Source organism: Pempheris klunzingeri, chromosome 7 (genome assembly GCF_042242105.1).
Source record: "Pempheris klunzingeri isolate RE-2024b chromosome 7, fPemKlu1.hap1, whole genome shotgun sequence".
NCBI classification, from domain to species: domain Eukaryota; kingdom Metazoa; phylum Chordata; class Actinopteri; order Acropomatiformes; family Pempheridae; genus Pempheris; species Pempheris klunzingeri.
The window spans coordinates 16,304,923-16,325,790 of record NC_092018.1 but is presented as its reverse complement, the minus strand read 5'-3'; the positions used below and the strand labels follow the sequence as shown (position 1 = coordinate 16,325,790).

At 42.4% G+C, this 20,868-nt stretch overlaps 1 protein-coding gene across 1 annotated transcript in view; it reads right to left on the bottom strand.

Annotated features, from left to right (window-relative positions):
- The window catches only part of adgrv1 (adhesion G protein-coupled receptor V1), a 94,017-nt gene that overhangs the window by 47,049 nt on the left and 26,100 nt on the right, over positions 1-20,868 (bottom strand). The window contains exons 39-82 of the mRNA XM_070833716.1: positions 20,648-20,827; positions 20,298-20,461; positions 19,938-20,025; positions 18,810-18,888; positions 18,581-18,719; positions 18,094-18,235; positions 17,357-17,622; positions 16,959-17,134; positions 16,716-16,843; positions 16,400-16,581; positions 16,125-16,271; positions 15,955-16,035; positions 15,535-15,799; positions 14,703-14,825; positions 14,385-14,607; positions 14,052-14,256; positions 13,757-13,903; positions 13,369-13,624; positions 12,733-12,935; positions 11,872-12,048; positions 11,545-11,727; positions 11,239-11,418; positions 10,865-11,029; positions 10,563-10,683; positions 10,322-10,445; positions 10,076-10,214; positions 9,732-9,917; positions 9,365-9,600; positions 9,041-9,189; positions 8,743-8,941; positions 8,259-8,478; positions 7,881-8,120; positions 7,559-7,708; positions 7,221-7,441; positions 6,844-7,123; positions 6,548-6,691; positions 5,666-5,837; positions 4,904-5,045; positions 4,104-4,676; positions 3,733-3,989; positions 3,193-3,310; positions 2,853-3,024; positions 2,421-2,663; positions 843-1,250 (exon numbers count right to left, since the gene is read on the bottom strand). Coding sequence (XP_070689817.1) covers positions 843-1,250; positions 2,421-2,663; positions 2,853-3,024; positions 3,193-3,310; positions 3,733-3,989; positions 4,104-4,676; positions 4,904-5,045; positions 5,666-5,837; positions 6,548-6,691; positions 6,844-7,123; positions 7,221-7,441; positions 7,559-7,708; positions 7,881-8,120; positions 8,259-8,478; positions 8,743-8,941; positions 9,041-9,189; positions 9,365-9,600; positions 9,732-9,917; positions 10,076-10,214; positions 10,322-10,445; positions 10,563-10,683; positions 10,865-11,029; positions 11,239-11,418; positions 11,545-11,727; positions 11,872-12,048; positions 12,733-12,935; positions 13,369-13,624; positions 13,757-13,903; positions 14,052-14,256; positions 14,385-14,607; positions 14,703-14,825; positions 15,535-15,799; positions 15,955-16,035; positions 16,125-16,271; positions 16,400-16,581; positions 16,716-16,843; positions 16,959-17,134; positions 17,357-17,622; positions 18,094-18,235; positions 18,581-18,719; positions 18,810-18,888; positions 19,938-20,025; positions 20,298-20,461; positions 20,648-20,827 — 8,393 coding nt within the window. The remainder of the gene's footprint in view (positions 1-842; positions 1,251-2,420; positions 2,664-2,852; positions 3,025-3,192; positions 3,311-3,732; positions 3,990-4,103; positions 4,677-4,903; positions 5,046-5,665; positions 5,838-6,547; positions 6,692-6,843; positions 7,124-7,220; positions 7,442-7,558; positions 7,709-7,880; positions 8,121-8,258; positions 8,479-8,742; positions 8,942-9,040; positions 9,190-9,364; positions 9,601-9,731; positions 9,918-10,075; positions 10,215-10,321; positions 10,446-10,562; positions 10,684-10,864; positions 11,030-11,238; positions 11,419-11,544; positions 11,728-11,871; positions 12,049-12,732; positions 12,936-13,368; positions 13,625-13,756; positions 13,904-14,051; positions 14,257-14,384; positions 14,608-14,702; positions 14,826-15,534; positions 15,800-15,954; positions 16,036-16,124; positions 16,272-16,399; positions 16,582-16,715; positions 16,844-16,958; positions 17,135-17,356; positions 17,623-18,093; positions 18,236-18,580; positions 18,720-18,809; positions 18,889-19,937; positions 20,026-20,297; positions 20,462-20,647; positions 20,828-20,868) is intronic.

The window sequence follows — 20,868 nt, the reverse complement described above, 5'->3', positions numbered from 1 at the left end:
AAAAACAGTTTGTTGTAGTATTGTTTGCAAATTTATCCCTCTGATATACTGTCTATGTGATCTGCATTTGAGTGCTGTATTCTCGTTTTCCAACCATTCTGGCTCTGTCCCTTTCTTAGGGTAGTGGCATAAATTCATTATAAAAGTTGAAGAATACTGAAGCCTAAACCCGTCTCCTTCCCTTCTCTCTCTTTGTCCTCCCATGTAACCTCATGCTGAGTAACTCATTTCTGCTGTTTCTGCCCTCTCTTCCGTCCCCCGCTCACCTTCATATTAAATTACAGTGGTGTCTCCGTTTGTCTGGAGGCTGAGCAAGCGTGATGTGTATGTAGACTGTAACATCAGAGCACTGCAGTGATAGCAGCGCTCATACAGAGTGACAACTGAGACCTTTTCAGGTGACAAACTGGTGCTCAGATCTTTCCAGGTAGTGAAGTGGAGGTGATGCATGCCCTTTAGCGTAGATCTGTCTGACACAGACTACCACACTGACTCACAAGACCAAACATCTTATAGCAAATTGACCAGATACACGTATATGGACAATGTGATGACATTCTGGAGAAAATTACTTGTGCGCTCAAAAGAAAATCATTAGAAGAGATTACTAAGAAGGTTCAAACAAAAACTAAGCGTTAGCAAATACTCCTACACTATTCAAAAATTCCTAGTTTAATATCATGATATCGATATTGTGAAGGGGCAGATTGAGCAATATTACTCATTATCATTTAAAAATATGTGATATGACATGAGATCTAACTGTTCTAACACTGACCTCTCTACAGTTTAGCTACTAGTTTACTTGAAAGGCTTTTGTCCTCCATCTCAAACCATCTTACCTTCTCCAGAGCTTCGAGCACAGCGGCTATCTGCTCACGGCTGAGAGGTGTAGTGACCTCATTGATCAGTCCTTGCAGCACCTGGTTCAAGGTGGTTGGGTCAAGAGGTTGATATAATTGGTCCAGTAAGAGCCACACAGCTTCACTTGCTGCATTTGACACAAGAGTCACATTAGCCAGCCCAAACTCAGGGTGCACTCTGACTCCTCCTGTGGCATTGAAGAGCTCCACCTGGAAGCGCTTCGGAGTGGGCAATGATGAGGCGAGGTCAGGCGTGAGGTAAATGTCCAGTGATCTGTTACGTTGGCCCACACTGAAGGTTAGCCTACCCTCTTGTTTAGGAAAGTCCATCCCTTCTTTAGCAGGCCGGATTATAGCGGGACCCAGCACCTCATCTCTGGGGAGCTCCTACAGGAAAAACACAAATGTGTTGTGTTGGATGGAGTCATGTTAACCAGTATTCTGCAAAAGAAACTTACACGATTAACATCTGATATATACATACATATACATATAATATACCCACAAAATGTAAAAACAAGGACAAAATGGCAAAAACTTGCAACATAAAAACTCTTACCAAAAACATCTGTACATCAGACTTCTCTATACTATTAGAAACATGATCTGCATTCCAATAGCAACACAGTGAAGTTGACTATGTCATGAAAACATAAAGTCAACTAAATGAGGTCTGGGCTTTTATTATGCATCAAACCTTTTATTCTGCCACACGCATTTGTTCTGATAGATGAAAGCAGATGACCTAGCCATGTGTCTCAGTGAGGTTTTGCACTAGACACCCTTACTTTGATCTCCAATATCAAAAAGGGCGAGTGCCAATGAATACTTTATGCTCCTGAACTTCATGTAGCCAAGATATCTCTAATTATGATGCCTCAGAGAAAAGGAGGGAGACAATGAGATTAAAGAGGCGAGGACAAAAGGAAACCTTGGTCAGTATTAATAAACCATGACTGAGTTACCTGATTTGAATTTTATTCTAAACTAGTAAATAAACACAAAAAGCTCCTCGTCACGGTTCTAATTTTTCAATATTGTTTCATAACAGAAAAAAATGTGAATTTTGGACATGCAGTGAATGCCAATATTGATTCTCTATTGCAGTGTGCAGAGCATGACGTAATCAAGTTTAACTAACTGGCTTAAATAATGACGAAAGAGACTAAAATAGACCTGCAGACTCTGCAGAAAACTCTTGGTTAGGAAGGAAACTGGCAAATCAGGTCAGACAAAACTAGGTCAGACAGAGACAGATAAACATTGTTCAGGTGCTATGATTTCAATGATTGGGGAGAAATCTTACCACAGTAGTAAATGGTTGAAATCATATTGACCTAAATTGAAAATGAGATTTCATACTACACATAACGACACCTCCTGGGCAAAGCTCAATGAACAAAACGTGCTTCCAATAAATAAGTCAAATAGCAGTGTTAAACATTAGTTCAACCAATAAAAAATGTGTGTATGTGTGCCAAATTGCATTCAAATGCATGCTTGTCTGCTACTTATAATATATGCCTTGTTCTTGTTGACTACACGTTTGTTACTTACAAGTGTGCGAAACTGTACAGACATTACTGAAGCGGTGCTTGCTCGTCTGTGGACTTGAAGACTGAGCCTTGTGGTCATCAGGGTGGCGACGGGCAGTCTATGGCCTACAGCGAAGTACACAATGCCTTCTGGATCGTCGCTCTCCACCAAGGTGATGTTGGCAAAACGACTGGTCTCATTAATAGTAGCCCCATCACCAACCTGATAAATCTCCACCAAGAACCATGCCTGATACTCTGGTTCCTATGGAAACACACATGAGAGATATATTTTTGTATCTGTGTATCCATAACAAATGCTGTGGTGTACAAAATAAATCAATTATTCTACCAAATTTGTAAACTATACACTGTAGGACTGTGTTGATATAAAGGTCAGCGAGATGAGATGCCATAACACCGCTTTCATCAGGGGCCTCTGTCTCTCTCTCACCTCATCATCCTGAACCTCCACAGTGAGAGCACACAATATCTCTCTTCTCCTACACAGCGCAGTTCCTGAGGTCTGTACCAGCTGTTTCGTTAAATTGACTCCATTGTTGACAAGGGTTAGAGCTGCCTTGCTGAAGGTAACTCTCCAGAAGACCTGCAAATCCTCAAAGGCTCTGGACAGAGGGAGAAGATCTTAGTAAATAACTACAAACAATAATAATAATAATAATAATGATAATAATAATCTTGGTGGCGGTCAAATACGGAAACATATCTAAGGGACAATTTGGTATTAGCCTAAATTTTTAAGCTAAATACACAAAAAAGTGTTGTATTACTACCTGTCTTCCTGTCTCTGCAGGTAGAGGAGAGCAGTTCTGTCCTCTGAATCCTCATCCAGAACTTGGCCCATCAGAGAATTAAGGCTAAACCCTACAATACCGTTGTGGAAGTCACTCCCTGGTATGGGCCGAGGGAAGGATAAAGAGAACAAATACAAATTAATTTCCTCACAATTTAATAAGAATTAATTATTGCAATCAATCATACACATAAATAATCAAATAATCTGCTCACTGCAGTGATTATATGAGAACTGAGGCCCGGAATAGCAGCCGGTGAAACGGGAAGAACATCGAATCACTCACTGAGATAACAAAACGGTCTCTGTGGGTCCATTTGATTAAACCCAAAAGACACACTTGGGGTTAAACTAATGCAATAAACAGAAGACAGAGTCCAGAATACACACCAGTAAATAAATATGTTGCATAATTTCAATTGCTGGAACAGACTGTGAGCAAAACAGTAATAAATACCACTTATCTATATATCTTCAATATAGGCAGACTCAAACAAAGATCTTATTTTCATTATTTTACCAAGGATAGTGATTTTGGCAAATGCTCCAAAGCCCTGGTATGGACTGTCTGCGATTTGCGCTCCTCCCTCTGGATCACTGAGGTAAATGAAGAATACTTCCTGTCCTTCTGGCTCTGAGTCATCCAGGATGAGGAGGATAACCTCTGTCTCGTTCTGACCAGCCTGAAAGGACACTATGGTGGACTCCAAACGGAAGTCCTGCTCCTCTTTCGCAAGGGTCCCAACAGATTCCGGAGTGAAAGGAAGCGGTGTTGTACTTCCATCTGGATAAAGGTGAGAGGCAACACAACTTAAATAACAACTGACAACATGACGGTAAATTACGATATAATATACTGCAAACATAAAAACAAAACACAAAAACAAACACACACCTCCATACGCTTGGACACGAACCCTCACAGGCCCAGCCACACTGTCGGACCTGCGCACCCTCAGAACCACCTTCCGCTCCTGTTGGGTCCCTTCATCCCTGTCCTCAGCTATCTGGACCAGGCCCGGTCCAATACTCAGCACTCCTCCGGTCACATCATTGGCCAGGATGGTGACAGTGGCCACGCTGTGCTGAGGGTTGAGGCGAGGAGAGGTACCTGCCCATGATGAGCCTGGAGTGAGGACTTGAACATCTGTAAGGTTGACGTGAAAGTACTCATCAGCCTCTGAAAGGGAGTCGTCAAGTATTGAAAGGTGGAACGAAGCGTTGGTTTGGCGAGGTGAGTCAAAGACCAAACGGCCGTCTGGCACTGCAATAAAGTCCTCTCCTGCTGCTGCGCTGCCTGCTACTGTTGTATAGGACAGGCGGCTGCTGTTGCTACGAGAGCCGTAGAGTCTCTGAACATAAAGTGTTATGATCTGGATGTCCTCTGCAATGACCAGGTGACGAGAATCAGGGGCAAACTGGTAGATTCCCAATGGCTCCACTTCTGCCACAGTAAATCCTGACCTGTGCAGGGAGACAAACATCAGAGTGAGGATACATTTCACATAGACAAATATGAAATTATAACAGCATCATATTTTTGCTCAATAATGTACATAGGGCAAATAACTGTAGGTATAGGTGCTTTTTTTCCTACAGATTATCTGTCTAACTAATTACTGTTGTATGCAGCAGGTTTCCAGTAACATAGATTTATTCAACCACAACTTCAGTCTACTATGAAATACTACCTGAGTTTGACAGTACTGGCTGCAGAAGTGCTGGAAGAGGGAGCAGGGAGGTGTATCACGTAGGAAGCCGGCTCAGATGCATCAGCAACAGCTGTAAGCCTTATGACTTTAGTCCTCTCTCCATGAGCCAGGGTCAAAGAGCCTGAATATGAAGAAAGGAGCCAACAGTTAACACTGCATGTTGTAAATGGGGTGGCTGTGGCTCAGAGGTAGAGTGGGTCGTCCCTCAATCGTGGTTTGATCCCCAGCTATGAGTCAGCATGTCAAAGTGTCCTTGGGCAAGACACTGAACTCCAACTTGTTCCTGAAGCATGGCTTCAGTGTGTGAAAGAATAGTCTCCTCCAACTTAGATCCATCCTGAATGAATGATGTGTGAATGGGTGAATGAGGATGTAATGTAATAACGCTTTGAGTAGTTGAAATTACTAGAAAGGCGCTATCCAAATACAGACCATTTACCATTTAAATAGCCCATGCTGGCGTTTAGTACCAGCCTGAACACCAGACTGCAAACGTTTAGTCTGCAGAAAAAAATAAGTATATTCTTTGAGCATAGTTCATCTAATCAGAGTTCACTGCCTTCAAAGTATAACTAAAAGGTAATCAAACAGAAAGGCATACACCCTAGATATTTAAAATAGGGACATGTTACTTATTAAGTAATCAATTGCTCAAATATGACTTTGTTGTTTGGTGTTTGTGATGTAGTTTCAGATAAGGCGAGTCTACGGTGCTTTAGAGATCATTTCTCAGTGTTTTACCTGAGTTTGGGGTGATGACACCCACTCTGTGTCCAGTCGGAGCCTGTCCTGAAGGATACCCAGCTTTCCACTGCACCCTGATGTCCCCAAACAGCCCTGTTCGGGTCACTTCTGCTTCACATGTCCCTGTTTCTATACTTGAAACCTGCAGAGCCAGGGAGGCAAAGCCAACCTGCACAACATATGAATGAAAAAGTTATTAATGTTATTTCCTTTACCATTAGACCAGTAAAAAACAAAATGAATGCATTGCTTCTTATACTCTACACGTAATTCTGTTTTACTTTACTGCACTCTGCTAGGAACGGATTCAACATGTACACTTTCTTTATGTACACTCATAAAGAAAGTGATTTTTTAAGTGTTTTTCTGTAGTGTGTACACAAGATTCATCATGTAAACTTAATTGGCTAAATGCTTAAGCCATGGTGTGTTACATCAACCATTCGAAACAGTTGAATGTTCACAGAACAGTCAAAGTCTGAGCACTAACTCAGCAGCTAAACTCATTTTTAAATTCTATTAAAGTCTGTGCAGAGAGATACCAGAGGGATCTAGTGCACCCCATCCACGTTTGTTTCCTGGTGGCCAAGAGCCATTTGAATCAAGTGATGAGTATTGAATAATTTGTACCTGTGTAAATTACCCTAAAAGAAAACAAATGAACCACAATTATGAATTCATGTCTGTAAGGGAAGAAAATATTCAACCAAATGAATTATTCCTAAACAAAAAACTGCAAAATACACAGTGAGTGTATCACCAGAAGTAACATACACCCTCATGAAATGTCTTTGTTGATACATGATATATCTGTGAGGGAAAAACTATGCCCCCTCTGCAGTGCACTCAGAATACTCAAACAAAAAAAACACAACTCACCTCTGAATTAGCAGCTTCTTCGGGCACTGTCACTGTAGCAACGCTGGCCTCATGAAGGAGGCGAGGTGGAGAGCCAAGGATAGGACTGACCAGTCTAACATCAGTCAGCTCTGCTGTGAAGCTCTCACCCACTGACAGAAACACCTACAGAGACAGAAGCAGGAAAACAAACAAGTGTTATATGGGCGCCTACCAACAATATAAACTGAAATTCTGTGAATGATAAAGGAGGAACCTTTTTAAAATGTCAAAGTGTTAATTTCCTGAGCGTATGTCTCAAGCATCCTCACCCTTACCTGGCTGCTGATGGGCACAGTGATAACACTGAAGTCCCGTCCCTCTATCAAGAACAGCCTTCCTTCAGCTTGTCCTCCAAGTATCTCCTCGATGTCCATCACTTCATCTATCCCTCCACTGATCCTATAGCCCACACTCGCGTTGCCAAACAGCCCGGCATGCCGCGTCACATTCATAACCAGAGCTCTGGTGACCTCAAGCCCAGACCCCACGACCACAATGGACTGTTGCTCAGAGTTCAGGGAAAAGACACCGTGGGGCTCATCGTTTGCACGCACCCTGAGAGTGAGAGAGGAAGATTCATTCATTACATTTTAGACTTTTTACCTGGAAGGCAATATGTGTTATTGGGTTCAACAGAAACATCATGACAAACCTAATGCGAGTACTGATGAGGTTCGGGTTTGCGTCCAGAGTAGCTCCACCCTTCACAGCTGTGAGCCGGACAATGTAAAGCTCCTCCAGCTCTGGCACTGTATCAGGCATCAGACTGAGGACAATTTCTGCCGCCCTTTGGCCCTCTAGGATCATCACTGTGCCAGCTAAGGCCAGGAAGTCACCTGTTATGTCTGAGTCACTCTGTATCTGCCAATGCACCTGAGGTGTGAGAGGAAGTACGGTTGTGTTGTATTGGAACAGTGGAAATTCAGCTAGTTTAGGCACTTATACTGAATTTTACTGATAAATAGTAAACGTATAAGGATGCAATCTTACCGTGATGTTCCCCATAACACCCTCTCTCCGTGTAATTGACAGGGAAACGCTGAATGGGCCCTCTGCTTCTGTGGATTCATTGTAGACACGCTCTCGAAGAGCATCCTCAGTAAACTGGACAATACCATTTGGGTCACCAAACTTCTCGATCTGGGAGACAAAATCACATAAAACAAAAAGGGGTGAGTAGGCTGCTCAAGATTACATCCCATTAGATTTCCTCCAGCAATAAGCTGTATAAATCAAACTGTAATAATCCTTATTCAGCAATCCTGATTCATGATGGTGAAATCAACCTTGCAGATATGGCATAATGAAGTACCTTCAGTGTTAAGGAACCCGCCTGAGGATCAACATCCATCTCTCCAGACAGAACGCTGAGCTCTATAACAAATGTCTCTTCCACCTCCACCTCCCCATGGGGGAGAATCCTCAGCTCTATGGTGCGTGTACCTTCCTCTCCATCCCTGAAGAAGAAGGAGCCGTTCACAGGCTCTCTGATGTCTGTATTTAATGGAGGAAGGACCTCTCTGCTGTTAGGGCCACGGATGATCCAAGCAACCTGTCAAAAGGTAAAACCAGTTTAAATTAGCTGATGTCTTTGTAGAAAAAGTCCTAGGAGTAAAGCTCAAGCAACTACCGTTGAGAGAGCTAACGTGATGTAATTTTCTTTTCAGACGGAAGATTTTGTTCCTCATACCGTTGCGTTGCCCACTAGGCCTCCTGCTCTCTCCAAAACGAGACTTAGTTTGAGAGTGGAGTTGGGATTGACCACAGTGATTAGGCTCTCGTTGAGGAAACGGACCACCCCGCTTGGGGAGTCACTCTTGCCGATGGTTACCGTGGCAACTTGTTGAGAGCCAAGAACTGCTCCCCCTGTAGCTCCGACCAGCAGGACCTCAAATATCTCTGCATATTCACTGAGGGAAACAGTCTCAGCGTTAAATTGGAATCAAATAATGTCATCACTCATCACAGCCATTAATTATGTTTTGTTTGAGTCTGAACTACTGAGTTGTGTGTCCTGCCCAGTTCCTGATCATTTATCTACAGTTTAACTCGGTGCTTAATGTATTTCCAAATTAAGATGCATTAGCACAGAAAAGCTGTGTGTGTGTGCTAAACATACAATACACTTTAGGCATTAAGCTAGCCGTTTGTTTTCATTGATTTTAATTTCGCACCTGTCCAGGTCATCTATAATAGTGACATTGATGTAGCTGGTATTCTGGCCATGGACAAACATCACTGAGCCATTATTCAGGATGTAGTCGAGATCCGGGGTTGCACTCAGGCCTCTAGAAATGAAATGAGCTGAGACCTGTCCGTATGAGCCCATTCTCCTCACTACTGGGATCAACAGAGAGCCCACATCCTCCTCAACTGAAACGACAGAAGGAAACTATTTAGGTATTTGCCTTGATTGAACATTTCACAAGAAAGATTTAAACCGCATCAGTATGCCTTCGTTTTGAGTCTTACCTGTAATGTTGACATAGTTCTCTCTGAACTCCAGGACACCCTCAATATTGTCATTCTTTAGTATGACCACAGCAACAGACGAGATGTTACCCACAGCTGGAGGCTGGTCCAGCTGGAGACCTGACTCCCTCACTGTGTAGTCCACAGCACTGACCACCAGAGGGAGACACAGAATGGGGAGATCTTCAGTCACATCAACACTGTATTTTGACTAAATTATGGCTCTGCAATGCCTATTCTTTGAATGACTAAGACACTCCAGTCTCATTTGAAACATCCTTTTTGAATAACACCGTTATCGATCTACTTATCAAGGTACTTTACCTGACGTTAACTAGCTCCACTTCAGTGATATTGAGGAAAAATATCTCAAGCCCCTCTGGAAGACTGTCGTCCTGGATATGCAGTGTGACTTGTTGTGAGGTCTGGCCTGGGGTAAAGAACAGACGCCCTGAAGCTGGAACAAAGTCCACTCCACTGACTGCTGTGTGGTCTGAGGTCTGATAGGTCACCCACACACTGCCAAGACTGCCTGCAGACCGATTAACTGTCACATTAACCTGCGGTAAAGAGAGAAAAACATATAGCTGTCCAAGGTTTGTAGCTGCACTATATCACATGACTCTGTACACAACCTCATTTGTTAATGAGCCTACTCCACCATATATCAGTCTCGTTTAGTTGGCCTCACCGTTCCCTCCTCCTCGGTCGCACTGATCTGGAGCTGAGTGAAGGAGAATAGGCCATAGGGGTTGTCGCTGGCTGCCATAGTAATCTTGGCATGCTTGGCTATGGGACTGATTTCCAGTCCGGAGGTGGCAGAGGTCAGTGTAAGCTGGTACTCGAGGCGTTCTTCAGAAATGTCATCATCCAGGGCCTGACATCATGGTAGATTTGACAGGTATATTTTTATGGAAAACACACAGAAAGACATAAGTGTGATGCTTTTTGGGCTGTATATATGCGTATTCTACAATGCATTGATAAAGATATGTAGATTTTTCAGTGAACTCTACAATCTATAGTACTCAGCACCTTCAGTAGAATTGTGGCAACAGACTGTCTGTCCTGCATTGTCACAGTGCCAGAGATAGCTTCAAACTCAGAAACCACAGCTGGAGTGATATTCCAGTGCACCTGGACCTCTCCAAACACACCTGGTCCTCGCACAAGGCTGGGGGATACACACGAATACACTTCAATTAAAAACAGAGGCAGTGAAATTTAGCTCCTTTTTTGTCTTGCCAGGTTAGTTAAACAGTTTGTTTTAACTCATCTCACCTGATTATGGCACTACCATTGTAATCTCCCTGAGGTTCTCCAATGAGAATGTCCCTGGAGGACTCTGCTATTCCAACAATCCCCAGGGCAGCCTTGTCTGCCCCGATAGTGATGGTGGCCATGCCTGGAGGAGTACATGACAGTGAGGATGGATATGATTATTGCATCACTGAAAGACAATCCTGAAAATACTAGGTTTCTTCAATCAACTGGTAGTGTGATGTTTTTCATAAATACTGACCATTTAATGGGTCGATGACAGCCGCACTCGCAGCAGGAAACAGACGAACAGTGAAAAGCTCATCTCCTTCCAGTACAGTGTCAGCGAGGGCTCTAATCACAAATGTCTTCATAGACTCAGTCTGGAAAGAAAGAAAAGTAGAGCAGACTTCATGAAGAACCTCTCAGTGTACTGCATTGTACATAAAGTTAAAAGATGTAGTGAGTATTGCATAATATTATCATTACAGACTAACTCATACAAAAAAACAATAACGTAACAATATGTGGTGGGCCAGTGGCATCATCCTCTTCATACTCTACCTTAGTGAAAATAAGGGTTCCATTCAAAGGTGAGAGGTCATCCTTAGCCTGGTCTTCCAGCTGCCACCCCAGTGTTACTGCCCCCTCACCTCCTGCACTACGCACCACTGCTAGCGTTGCCACAGCAGCAGGATCATTCTCAAACTCTGGCTCGCTGACAGTAACCTGAGAGGGGATTGAGTAAGATGATTATTTGTGATATTTAAAAACTAAAATGACTCTTCAGAATAGGTTGTTATAGATAAGTAGATCTAACATTAGGATCTCAGGTGGTGTTTATGCTTCATCTTTTTTTCCCCAATGGATGATTGGAGAAATATTTAAGTCCTGGTGAACTACAGATCTGGTGATGGACAAAGTGTCCTAAGACATACCTCCAGTTCCTGAAATCCAAATCGTCCGAGAGGCGAGTCGTTGGGTGGAATGCTGATAGTTACAGAGGTCACTTCTCCCAGTTGAGCACCACCAATCACACGCAGTAAATTTACTATGAAGGTCTCTGAAGTCTCCACCAGCTCATCATCTAAGATGGTGATGGCAATTGTGGCTTCTCGCTGAAAGTAAGGACAAGGAAACACACGGTAACATCCTGTGGAAGCAACAATTTGTGGAAACATCTTACAGCATGGCTTGATGTGATATTAAAGGCAGGTTCATTTCAAATAAGGACATTAATTTACCTGCCCATCTTGAAAGGTGACGTTCCCAGATGTAGGGCTGAAATCATTAAGATCAGCAGTGACTGGCTGAGCCTCCCAGTACATGACCAATCTTCCAGTTGTACCAGCGAGTCTCACCACTGGCAAATGGAGGATGTTGTCTGGAGGTGGCATCTCGTATGCCAACACGATTCCAGGGATATCCTGGGCAAGACATTTAGAAATAATGTTGAATATCTTTAGTAAATAAATAAATACATATACTATAAATTCTTAAAGGATCATTAAAATTCCATCTCTATCATATTCATGTCCAAGTCACAGTTGCAGAGATGACCATGTGCTCACCTCAGAAACATTGAACTGCAGAATCCCTCGAGGGTCATCGTTTTCCTGGATGGTGACCTCTGCTACCTCCATACCAGGTCTCTTCACACTGGGCTGCCCTGCTCCCACTGACCCTCTAACCAGCTCCACACTGGTGATATTTACTAGGAAACTCTCTGCCAGCTCTGGGATCTCATCCTTAGAAAACACACATAAAAAGCATACATGAGCATGTACAAATGCTATATGTCTCTGTCATACAAACACATTCCTAATTTAATTTGAAAGCTTTGTCACGAAATTCATTTCTATGGTTACCACTGCTGTTATTTGCAAAATTTATATTATTACAAAACATATTCAAATGTTGAATTACTGGGAGGTTAAAATGTTCCCCACAGACCCACAAATCATCTGTGAGGATATAAAAGAGTGAAAAGATGGGTAAGAGGAAGGACAGTTTTTTGAAGATTAATGGTTATTTCTAGATGAACAGAACAGCAAGAAACAAGGAGAGAACATGTTGGATTTATTCCTCTAGTGATCGCCTACACCTGGCTTTTAAAGGCTTTATCCTGAAGGCAAGAAACATGAGTCAATCTGCATATCCAATCTGAATGGGCGTGCGTGTGGGAGGTGTAAGATGAATGATAGGAAAACCAAAATTGTGCCTGCGATTATGGAAGAAAACCTATTATCGCAGATGGGAGATTGATACTTTGAAAGGACTGGAGGCATACGAACTCAAAATGCATCACAGTCCTACACTTTACACTCTTTATATTACATGTTTAGAAGAGAAATTAACTCTTAATGCTACGTAATGAGAAGTTTTTAGAAAATATATTAGGACGCTTCTACCAACAAACAGTATCTCTTTACCGGTAGGATTGTGACAGTGACGAGGGCCACAGTAGCACCATCTATCATGATGATGGTGTTGTCTTTGGGGGTGTAGTCCTGTCCTGCAGTGGCCTGGTTGGATGGGGGCTGGTACAGGGCTGGCCTGGTCTGGTAATGGATTGCCACCTCACCTGAAGAGCCCTGCTCTCTCACTATAGAGAGAGTCACATTTACAGGAACCGCTGCGGGTTGGGAGAAAAGTAGGTTACATAAGACAATGTTTAAACAGCACAAAAATTATATTTCCAAGACCTGTCATGACATGGAAGACGGCAATTAACTGAACACAGTTAAGTTAAATAATATTTGAAGGCCAGTATTTAGGTATGTTACTCTACTAGTCAGACTTCTCTAACATTTAGGACTGCCTCCAATACACAGATTAAGACAAATCATAAATTACTTCACATCCTGGAAATCACCGATATCCTTTACAGTAAATCTCAAAGTGCGATTACCGTAATAGCTCCTTAGGAAACCTAATCCCAAAAGAATGAAAGATTGGTGCTCAGCAACTGGCTAAATAAGACCCCTTTGCACTGTTATCCAGTAAAAACACACATTTACTGACAAATCATTACTCATTCATTCATCTCTTGCAACAGAAATTCTTACTCTGTGGTTCTTGTGTTAGTGTAAACTGGGAGTCCAGATGCCATCCAATCACCCCGTAGGGAGAACCATTTGGTAGGATGGTGAGTAGAGCTTGTGCCTGCTGCTTGTCAATGACTGCAGCCTGTCGTAGGTCCTGCAGCCCCACAGTGGTGACATCCATGAGGGTGATAGTGACACTCTCTTTCAGCTCTGGGACACCATCTGCTATCACAGTCAGTGAGATGATGGCCACCGACTGGCCCTCTGAAAATGTTACCTACGACATAAAACAAATTTAATTTGATTCATCAAATTTGTGATGTTACATTATAATTTTGCCATTGTTTGTTTTGGCAAGCATTTCATTTTCAAACAATGCATACAGGAATGTGTTTTGAGGTTTACTCACCACTCCTGAAGTGGGGTAAATGTCTGCCAGACTGCCACTGGCAGCCCAGTGAACAGTCAGTCTGCCAAAAGTCCCTCTTTTCCTCTCCACACTCAGAGAAATTTGATTATTTTGCTCCAGTTCTTCTACTTCAACAGCCAGAGAATCCTGCAGAGAGGTAATGACAATATATTTCTATATCACATCAGTTTGCGCTTTAAAAACCCTGTTGAATTTATTCTGATATGATCTATGAACACATAACACGACAGGCAAATGCACAAGCTGTCTAACATCAAAAGGTTTATCTGCTTACCTGAGCAAAGCCGATGACTCCGTGGGCGTCATCGTTGGTTGGGACAATCACAGTCACCTGACCACCAAATCCAATCTCCGCCCCACCTTTTGGATTCTTGAGGCTGACCTGGAAGTACTCCTGCTCCTCTGGGATGTCATCATCTATGATGTTCACTGCTATCTCTAGCTCACTGTCACCTGGTGCAAAGTACAACTCCCCAAAACTGAATGTGAGGGAAGAAAGAAAACACCACATTTATTATCTAATTATTATTTTCCTTATTTCTCCTTGAGCAGGATTTGTTTTTCTGAGCATAAAATAGTCTGTGACTTATAAAAACAATTTGGGTACCTGGGTATGAAATCAGACTGATTGGAGACAGAGGTGAATTCATAAATGGTGGAACTATTCTCCTCGCTAGAGGCCAAGAGGGTCTTCGTGGTATTGAGGGACGGGACCATGATAGAGAGGAAGCTAATGGCTGGAGGGGCCCTCAGGATCATAGCCAGCAGGTTGACATCAGACCTCCAGGAGTAGAGTAATGAGCCATTTCTTCCAGCCAGCAGGGCATAAGCTATGAGGAAGAGAAAGATTTAATCAGGATGTCTGGATTAAAATGACCAAAGGTTAAGGTCAGTTAACAAAGCACTTTATGACATCTGTGCTTACTGATCCCAGAAGGAGCAGTAAAGGGGTGAATAGAGGTGAGGCCCGGGTGAGGAATGGACTGATAAAGCTGTGGCAAAGGCTGCCCTGAGCTCCACTGTAACACCTCACAGGATGAAGTGAGACCTGGAGAAAGACACAAGAATGCACAGAAACACACAGATTTAGGTACTTTCACGATAGAATAGCATGTTTATGTAAAGTACGGACTGGTCTGACTGACACACCCAAGACTGACAAATTACAACCTCTGAGTCCCACTGTGGCTCTGCTCTGCACAGAGGCCTTTCCCATAAACCCACAACAGGTCTAAACCAAGAAAACTCACCACTTTTGCAGACTCAGAGATTATGTCTCATCAAAATATACAGAGCGTAGTATAAATATATGATCTGGCCGACATTATGAATATTGTCATTTTAGTTGAGACAACATAACAAGGCTGTTTTTGTGTTTTGAGTTTCTGTGTGCCTTCTAAAGTATCACCGATTTGTTTGTGCTATCCGGACCAAAATCTAACCACTGCAAAATCCACTACAAAAGCACACTGAGGGCACAACCACAGAAAATAGCATCTCATTATTGCAAAAAACACAACTATCCTCCTCTTAGCATACTGTGGACTAGACTCCTTGGCCATTTTTAAATGTGTTATCTCTGCACCGCAGTCTTTTAAAAATACAGGCTCATGAATACTACTAATTTTGCTTGACATATCAGTTCAGTTATGTTCAAATACTATAAAAAAAAGAGATTAGAGACAGTAGTTATTTTAATGTGCAAGATAACAATGACAGCATATATTGTTCTATGACATCCAAGCAAGACAGGTCACCTTCAATAAGAACCAACAGGAGAGTGTCCTCTGCTCTTGTGTTGATTATCTCAACCTGAATGGCTCTGCCCGTGAATTGGAGAGTCTGTGGATTCTGAAATTCTCCGTTGGTCCACTGAAGCAGGAGGCAGTTGACAGTATGTCTGTCTACGCACACCAGTAGGTAAGGAACACCTGCATGAGTGAATGGAGTCACGCTTAGGATGTCCTCTTCGATGTCAATAGAGTGGAGGAGGGTGAAGGAGCCTCCAGTCCAAACAAAAATCTGTAGCATGAAATAAACAAAATAAAAAAAAAACTTGAGTTCAGTCATAAAATGGGCTTGAAATTCCACCAAAGAGGAATGTTGGCCTGCTAATGATACTGACATGACTGAAAACAATTAAAGATCTGTCTAAACAGTGGAACGGTCAGCCTCACCTGGCTTGATGCTACTAGATAATCTCTGCCTTCAGTGGAGAAGTGCTTCACATCCAGAGCTTCGACACCTAATGTTTGTTCCTACAGAAATCAGATTGCCTCAAATGATTTGTGGATGATACAAAAAGCTGATAGTTATGTTGTACCATGATTTCTGGGTTTCTGCTTACCAAGGTGATGTTGAGGTCTTTCTGCAATTTGAAGATGCTGAGGTTGGCAGCAGGGGAGAAGGGAGGGCCACTATGTGTGATGCCTATGTAGGTAGAACCATTCACTGCAAACCCAACACAGGAGGTTGGGTCTTGAATCCTAAAAGACTGTAATGACCAAAAGAAAGAGATTTTCAGGGTAACAATGTAATTTTCCATAAATTAATCGATTGTAGGTGTTTGCAGTAGGGATACCATGTGCTGGTTAAAGGACATTGCTGCTGTTGTTAGCTTACCTCCACTGCTACAAAAACACCCTGCCACCTATACAGAGTGGCCAAGGTCTGGGAGGATCCAGTGGTGGCCCTCCTATCCAGCCTCATAGCCAGGAAGGAAGGCCCTTCAGGAAGAGAGCACCAAGCCGAGGTAGGGTTATCCTTAAAGCTCTGGTACACACCCATCACTGCAAGGTGACCCTCTGGAACAAAAGTGGGATAAAATGAATCGTGACTGCATTGCTTATTGGTAGGAAAGGGGAATTAAACAAACAACTGAAGTAAAGAGAAGAATTTATGAGTGCTCAAGAGGTTGGGGTGACTTTATTGGTCGTACCAGAGGCAAAAGCAGTGTCAGACTGAGTCTCCCATTCCACACTGACAGCCGACTCAAGACCGTTACTGCGGGACACGGTGAGGAAGACTGTTGTGCCACCTTCTTCAACTACCACTTCTGTGTTAGTTCTGTACAGAAAACATATATACACATTTTCCACAGCCACACATGCAATGGACATTGTATGCTGCAAATATATAATATTGAAAGTTTCAGATCCTTTTGGTGCAACTGTGCTGAGACCTGTTGATAGAAGGTCCGATGCGGAACAAGCCAGAAGGAGCCAAGTTCTCCAGGACGGTGATGAGAGTTTGGAGTTTGTCACCCAGCCGTGCACCCCCTGTTGGGTTGGACAAGGTCACTGTGAAGGTTTCATTCACTTCGGGCTCTGCATCCAGTACTGCCCAGATTTCCAGCATCTGAAACAACACAGGTGAAACTTCTGATCAGTCAAAAACTGTACATGCTGTTCAAAACACAAAAAAAACGAAATTAATGTTTGAAGCAATACTGACTATAAAAATGTACTATTGTGTACCATTTTAAATGTATGAGTGCAAAGGAAAAGAGAAAATGATCTTTAACAGTATAAATGTTTTCTCATGTATGTTATTAGCCAGTAAAATTCTACTTTCCCTCACCTTAAATCTGACTCCATCCTCCAGTACCACAAACCCTTGTGCTGGCATCAAATCGCCCTCTGCGAGACTGCCGTTGGCATCAGTGATGGTGAATTGCACAATAACGGTGCCAAATGTGCCTTCCTCGGGGTTCCGAACCACGTACAGGGTGGCCACACTCTCACTAAGCCCCGACACAGAAGTGGGCTCCTTCAATAAGAAATGCTCACTGGTGTTAAAGGAAAGGACACCGTGTCCATCGTCACTGGCCAGGATGTTCACGGTTGCTATAACACAGAAAAGATGTTTAGAAAAATGTAATCATAGTAACGTAGTTATTTTTATATAATTGGCCACTTTGTTGTGTACTATTGCCTTTATACGGTACCATTTATTACAGAAAATAGGTTTGTTTGTGGTCTGTTTGACTTATGGTTTGGAACAGCATGAGGCAGATGTATCGTTGCTATGGTCACATTCACTTTCGTTTACTGTATATACAACAAGGCTGTAACTGTTTACTGGAACAGTGTTTAATATAGGATTAAAAAACTTTTTAAACATTTTCTCTGGTCATGGTATAGACCTATTTTATCTTACATGTTAATTTATGAAACTCCTAACCCTCTTAACTCAAAGCTCTACAAAGTATTACATGTAACTGAATATTCATTGGAAGCTTATGTTCTACTGTCTTATGCTGTTTGACTGAGATATTCCAGAAATTCTCTTGCTTGCTATTCCTATATCCTATCTACCTGTGGTATTGGTGCCCAGCTCCAGCCCAGGGGAGGGCTCAGACAGGATGAGCTGGAATCTCTCAGCTCCCTCTGGAATGGCGTCATCTATGATCTGCACTTCCACAAACTTATGCCTTTCGCCATCAACAAAATGGAGCATCTGGGTGGACAATGGGTTTTCAGTTTAATAACTTCATGGAACTGCATGTCTGTGAGGACTCTCAGTCATCCAGGTCACGTTTTATCCAGGGGGGCTAAGTCAAGAACAACTGTACTAGCTGTAGATTCTTGAAGACCTTTTGGCTCTCTTGCAAAAGGCTTTTTTCAGTATTTATTTTTTAGGACTGAGAAGTCCTTTGGGATGAGAGACGAAACATTTCAAGAATCTCAGCCAGTTGCCCTTGACATAGCCCTTGTGGATATTCATATTATCATGAATATTAAATGTTGTGCTGTGTAAGTACGTATGTGTGGGTCTGTGATTTTGTGTTTAATGTCTAAATACCGTTTCACTGATATTGTAGTCCAGTCCCTGCTGAGCTTCCAGGTTCTGAGCATAGAAGAAAAGAGAGACATTTCCATATGTCCCCTTGTTCCTGTAAGCCACCAGAGTCAGTGCCCCCATTGTTTCATTCACTTCAAACCTGTAAACCAGAAAATATTTGGATAAGAAAAACTTTCATTGAAACATGTGCAAACCAACATAAGAAATATGTTACTTGTTATTTTCTTACATGGTGTTTGTCCATTCAATGACTCCTCTGATTCCGTCATTAGCAGCGATGCTAACCTCTGCCACCAAACCCTGGGTGTCTGGGTGAAGGACAAGATACAAAGAGGAAACATATGACGACTGTTAGACTGTCACTTGTTTAGAATGACTGTAGTAAAAAGTTTGGTATTCATTTTAATTTCCTATCATTGACTTCAGGGCTGTAACTACAGTGCAAGCACCAACAGCAAGATGTGCAAGAGGAAACTATAGACGATCGAACTTCTGTCATGGCACATTTGAGCAGAGGATTACAGCTAAGAAGCGTCTCCTGTAAGTGGCTTGGGAGGCTGAGCAGCCAAGTCTTTCAGGCAGACTGATTTATGACCCCCTGAATAGTCTTCTCCCATTCAATCTATGGCCAAGACACTAGGAGGCCAGCTACGGGTTTAGTTTGGCTTTCTCTCTCCTCACCACACAGTGCTACTCGGCTCCCACCAAATCCCCAGGCTTCCTCAATCATGGAAGGCATCAATCTCACCATCCAAGCCACATAATGACTGCTGCCAAAAGAGCGGCTGTGTGTTTACTGTGTGTCTCCATGCAGAAGGCCGATAGTATTCTAGGAGCCTCCAAGTGCTGCTCTGCCTGTAGTGTTCTGTCAACTCATCACTTTCTAAAGTTACTCATTCATAAATTGGACTGTGGTTTGGATTATGCAAAAGCAGCAGCAGTAACTACCAAGCTCTTTCATGGTGCATTCTGAAAATCAGCTACAATGTTGTAGTTTAACAGACCATAGAGGAATGTTGTATGTATCGTAATATATATATATATATATATCGAACTACATGACATTTTAGGCAAAGCTGAATATATGAATGTGTAATTTACCTGGCAATGTGCAATACACAACCTCTACTCATCAAACAAAGCAAATGGTGAGAAATTACAAAGAGAAAAGAAGGAAAGTGATTTCATCAAAATTGCACAAACAAAAATGTAAAAGGCATCATAAAAAAGAGCAAAGAAACAGAGAAACAATGACAGAAATCAAACAAGAATCTTACATATACAAAATGTCTGATGGCTAAATGCGATAAAAGAAAGTCAGTGACGACTGTAGCACAGATCAGCTCTAAGCTGTTACCTAGTTGGGGAACTGTGGCAAGAGTTGTGATCAGAACCGCTGATGTTATATTGACCAGGAAGAACTCCTGCAACTCTGGTATGTCGTCCTAATAACACAAATGGAAACACAAAAAACTTTAAAATTCCACATTCAAACAAATCAACATAACTTGCATCACAAAAAAAAAAAAAAAGAGCTTGTACTGGCAGAGATCAAAGAGTAATTTTTTGCTTTTGCTGGAACAAGTGAAACACTGTGACCCCTAAAAGAAAACTTATTAAACACAGTGAAAAGGGCAGATCAAGCCACAATCATCATCTTGGGTATTCAGTTGGATGGACTACAAATGAAAGGATGGAAGACAGCCATGGTCTTCACCTCCAGTATGGTGACAGGGATGGCGACAGAAGTCTGTCCATCTTGAAGGATTACAGAACCAGTGCCAGAGATGAAGTCTTGTCCTGGGTCAGCAAGAGCACCTTCTACCTCGGACAGGTCTTGTAGAGAACCTCTTATAACTTCATAGGTGATATTCACGGCTCCTGTACACAAATGTTTGAGTTAAATTAAATTAATTAACTATAATTTACAAGGTAAAGAATCACAATGTATATACACCTAACAAAATAATCAAAATGTTGCATAGCATTTCACATATAGAATTAATCAACTAAAAGGGAACCCATTACTTTAGGATGCATTTTTGCATTCACACTTGATCCACTAACCTGAGGCTCCAAACTCTCTATTAACGTAGATGTTTATAGTTCGGGCCCGTTCCTCAGTGGTCACCTTAAGGGAAGAGGGGGCAATGGTCAGCAGCCCATATGGCTCATCGCTGGTGTCCACACTAAGCACCGCCTCACTGCCCTGAGCATCCAGCGCAGCATGGCCTGTCACCACAACACCTGTGGGGAAGTCAGGGGAATGTTAATCTAACTGGGGTGAT